Source organism: Nerophis lumbriciformis, linkage group LG06, assembly GCF_033978685.3.
Source record: "Nerophis lumbriciformis linkage group LG06, RoL_Nlum_v2.1, whole genome shotgun sequence".
NCBI lineage: Eukaryota > Metazoa > Chordata > Actinopteri > Syngnathiformes > Syngnathidae > Nerophis > Nerophis lumbriciformis.
In genome coordinates, this window is record NC_084553.2 from 51,411,770 (window position 1) to 51,416,764 (window position 4,995).

Genomic DNA, 4,995 nt, shown 5'->3' on the forward strand with positions numbered 1-4,995 from the left:
TCAATCTTACTTAGCTTTCAGTTTTTGCAGTGTGAGAAAGGTGGCGATTCTTCTACGAATGCTTGTCAACATTAATGGGCTGTCATAAATAAAAATATTTTACACATTTTCTATTCAGCATTGAAATTTTATTGCTGATGGATGATTTTTTTTTAAAACAAATTCAATTGATGTGTTTTACGGTCTACTTGTGTCTTTTTAATGACCTATTTAATGTGTTTTCATTCATATGAAAAACAACTTCCTACAGTATTCCTTTTGTTTTTGCGACTGGAACATTCCAACACATGCTCTCAGTTGGTGCCAGCATCTCCCAGAACGTACCTTCAGCACGCTCAAAAAAGCGGGTTCCGTTGTACAAGTAGATCCACTGCAGAACTGCTTCTAAAATACCCAGAATAAATGGTACATAATGGTCTGCTGCATGTTTCAAAACAGCAAAATGTCACAGGCAGGAGTACAATAGCATAAATGTGCAATTAATAAGAGTATCCATAGTGAAAACAGCATGGTATTTCTTAGTAGAACAGGCCCATTGTGTTTTACTGTTAGAGAGCAGGAATGATTATTGGCACCGCGAGTGAGTTGGGTTATGATGTGAAGAAAACAAATGATGGTATTTCTGAGGACAAACTATCTAGCTGGCTAGGACTCTAACGTAGTATGTATTACATTAAGTCAAAGGTTTTCCTGGTGTGGCGTGTAAGTGAGCAAACACAATACTAGGCCTCTCCTACTTCAAGAAAAAACTGATGTATGCGCCATATTTACTGGACTTTTCTGCTCACCCCAGACTGATACTAAAACAATTCTATCAATTTACCTTCATAAATAATACAAAACCCAAGTTGGCACGTTGTGTAATTCATAAATAAAAACAGAATATAATGATTTTCAACTTATATTAAATTGAATAGACCGCAAAAACAAGATATTTAATGTTCAAACTGAGAAACTTAACTTGTTCAACAGTTGTGGTATTTTAAGCTTCATATTGTGTCACACATTTCCAATGGGAGACAGGTCTGGACTACAGGCAGGCCAGTCTAGTACCCGCACTCTTTTACTGGCTTGGCATTGTCTTGCTGAAATAAGCAGGGGCGTCCATGATAACGTTGCTTGTAAGGCTGAAACGACGCGTCGACGTAGTCGACGTCATCGGTTACGTAAATACGTCGACGTCATTTTTGTGCGTCGGCGCGTCGCATATTTACGTCACACAACTGTCATGGCGGAGCGCAGAGCAAACGATGCGAGCGAGGGGAAAAAAACACGCCAAAAGTCGTCAAAAGTGTGGGAGTATTTTAATAAACGGCCTAATAATGTTGTTTTATGCACACTGTGTCGAGCGGAAATGGCGTATCACAGCAGCACAACGGCTATGAACGAGCATCTAAAAAGAAAACATCCGACAGCGTTCTTCCCATCACCATCAACGAGTCAATCATCCGCGTGAGTATACGTTGTCATTATTACACAAAAACATGAATGTGTTATTTGTATCTGCGTTGTAAATTCATAAACTAAAGCACCGTTTTGCTCTGAGAGGTGCGTTTGGCGTGCCTGTTCAGTGTTTACAAAGACGCGCTCCTCTTTAACGCTAACGTTAATACGTTGTACAAATACCTTTTACAACATTAACAGTTACATATACTATCTTTAACGCTAACGTTAATAAGTTGTGCAAATACCTTTTACAACATTAACAGTTACATATACTATCTTTAACGCAAACGTTAATAAGTTGTACAAATACCTTTTACAACATTAACAGTTACATGTACTATCTTTAACGCTAACGTTAATAAGTTGTGCAAATACCTTTTACAACATTAACAGTTACATATACTATCTTTAACGCTAACGTTAATAAGTTGTGCAAATACCTTTTACAACATTAACAGTTACATATACTATCTTTAACGCTAACGTTAATAAGTTGTGCAAATACCTTTTACAACATTAACAGTTACATATACTATGTACAAACGAACAATTAACTTCACTTTAATCATACTATCGTTGTGTTATTAACCCAATTTAACAAGATAATGTGTGTAGTTTAATTAACCTTTTGTATTAAAGTAAGCTGTATTTGGGTATATTTAAAATGAAAATTAATTGTTGTCTGTTATGTTGCAGCAAACGACAAAGCAGTGTCCAGGATTTTTTTCCAAAGAGGCATGGGACTGAATGCACACCCCAAGTGGCCGCTGACCTGACTGATGTTGTCCTGGAAATGATGGTCATAGACATGAGGCCATTAAATATGGTAGAAGGGGAAGGGTTTCAAAAAATGATCAAACGGTTTCACTCTGGCTACACACTACCATCAAGAACCCACTTCACTAAGCTTATGGAGCAAAAATACACAAAGAAAATGAATGAAGTCAAAGCAATCCTGAAAAATGTGAAAGGAAAACTGACACTCACAACTGATGCATGGACAAGTATGGCCACTGAAGCTTACCTTGGTGTCACCATTCACTTTGTTAATGATGAGTGGGAGCTTGCCTCAATTAACTTGACAACAATGCCCCTCAATGAAAAGCACACTGCAGAAAACATTGCCTCTTGGATTGAGGATGTTGTCAATAAGTTTGAAATAAACATAAAACTAGTACAAGTCATTGTACATGACAATGCTGCAAATGTTGTTGCAGCTTTAAGAGTTCTTGAGGAAAGACATGGTGTTTCATCCCTCAGGTGTGTTGGCCATACTCTACAGCTTGTAGTTAACCATGCTCTGAAGGACAACCACATCAGCAGAGCTTTAGGAGCAGCAAGAAGTTTGGTCGAGCACTTCAGAAAAAGTGAGCTATCCAGTACAAAACTAAAGGTTAAGCAAAAACAAATGGGTTCTCCAGACCACAGCCTCATACAAGATGTGTCTGTGAGATGGAACAGTTCCTTTTACATGATTAGTCGCCTGCTTGAGCAGAGGTGGCCAATAACAGCAACTCTGTCAGATCCGGAGGTCACTCAAAGAGGGAAGCATTTTCTGGATCTTAAGGCTGACCAGTGGAGCTTGCTTGAAGAACTTGAACAAGTTCTGAAACCTTTTGAATGTGCAACTGTGTACCTGAGTGGAGAATCTTATGTAACAGTTTCCGCTGTCCCTCTGCTGGTCAAAGCGCTTCGGAAGGCTACACAAACTGCTTTTGAAAATGCATCAATCAAGTGTTTCCAGGTCACTGCTGCACGTGAGATAACATCCAGGTGGGAAGCCGAGACCACATTCAAAGATGATGGACCAAATGTGTGCATATTAGCAGCTGCACTTGACCCACGATTCAGGAAGCTGAAATTCCTGACTGCAGATGAGTGTTTAAAAGTTCAATACAAGCTGCATGCAATAGTTCTGGAGGAGAAAAGAAGGGAAAAGGAGACACACGCTCAACAGGGCACAGCAATGCAAGTGGAAAGACCAGATGCTGACAGGCGGCCTGTATCTTTACTAGACACACTTCTTGGCTCAGATTCAGATGAACTCAGCAACAATGAGGAAGACAACAATGACAGTAATGATGCTGAAATGGTCAGAAACGAGTTAGTGTCTTATTTTGGAGAATCCCCCATTTCCAAGGATGAAAACCCATTAAAATGGTGGAAAGAACATCAGGCAAGGTTTCCAAATCTGGCAATGCTGGCTCGGTCTTACCTCTCAGTTCCAGCCACATCGACCCCTTCTGAGCGCCTATTTTCAGCTGCTGGGAATATTGTAAACAAGAAAAGAACCAGCCTCACCCCAGAGCATGTAGACATGCTAACATTTCTTCATTACAACTGTTAGTCACTCACTGGAATGAGTAGAATTGGTTATAGTGTACTGTGTTGGACTGGATGTTTATTTTGCACATTTTAAAAGCAATACTTAATGTTTACAGTGCTCCAGAATATTTAGATTGGCACAAATGTTTACAGTGTTACAGAATGTTTTGCCATGTTTTCAATGTTGACTGAGTGGCCATACTTTTTTTTTTGTAAATAAAAGCCATGCCTTTTGAAAAAACTGGCCTAAATTTATTTTGTTCATCTTAATTTTAAATTTAAAAAAAAAAATCGGTAAAAGGAAAAATAATCTATAGATTAATCGAAAAAATAATCTATAGATTAACCGATTAATCGAAAAAATTATCTATAGATTAATCGATAGAAAAATAATCGTTAGCTGGAGCCCTAGTTGCTTGGATGGCAACATATGTTGCTCCAAAACCTGTATGTATCTTTCAGCATTATTGGTGCCTTCACAGATGTGTAAGTTAGCCATGCCCTGGGCACTAATACACCCCCCATACAATCACAGATGCTGGCTTTTGAACTTTGCACCTATAACAATCCGGATGGTTCTTTCCTCTTTGTTCCGGAGGACACGACATCCACAGTTTCCAGAAACAATTTGAAATGTGGACTCGTCAGACCACAGAACACTTTTCCACTTTGCATCAGTCCATTTTAGATGAGCTTTGCCCCAGCTAAGCTGGCGGTGTTTCTGGGTGTTGTTGATAAATGGCGTTGGCTTTACATAGCAGAGTTTTAACCTGCATTTACAGATCTAGCGACCAACTGTAGTTACTGAGAGTGGTTTTCTAAAGTGTTCCTGAGCCCGTGTGGTGATATCCTTTACACACTGATGTCGCTTTTTGCAGTACCGCCTGAGGGATCGAAGTTCTGTAATATCATCGCTTACGTGCAGTGACTTCTCCAGATTCTCTGAACCTTTTGATGATATTACGGACCTTAGATGGTGAAATCTCTAAAGTCCTTGCAATAGCTCGTTGAGAAATGTTGTTCTTAAACTGTTGGACAATTTGCTCACGCATTTGTTCACTAAGTGGTGACCCTCGCCCCATCCTTGTTTGTGAATTACTGAGCATTTCATGGAAGCTGCTTTTATACCCAATCATGGCACCCACCTGTTCCCAATTAGCCTGTTCACCTGTGGGATGTTCCAAATAAGTGTTTGATGAGCATTCCTCAAGTTTCTCAGTCTTT

The 4,995-nt window shown here is 39.4% G+C and overlaps 1 protein-coding gene across 1 annotated transcript; it reads left to right on the forward strand.

The window, feature by feature from the left end:
* Positions 1-1,120: 1,120 nt before the first annotated feature.
* Positions 1,121-3,993, forward strand: LOC140678852 (E3 SUMO-protein ligase ZBED1-like). Its single transcript, XM_072913326.1, has 2 exons — positions 1,121-1,452; positions 2,143-3,993. Exons 1-2 carry the CDS (start codon positions 1,229-1,231, stop codon positions 3,791-3,793), a joined length of 1,875 nt encoding a protein of 624 aa, XP_072769427.1. The 5' UTR covers positions 1,121-1,228; the 3' UTR covers positions 3,794-3,993.
* The last annotated feature ends 1,002 nt before the right edge of the window (positions 3,994-4,995 follow it).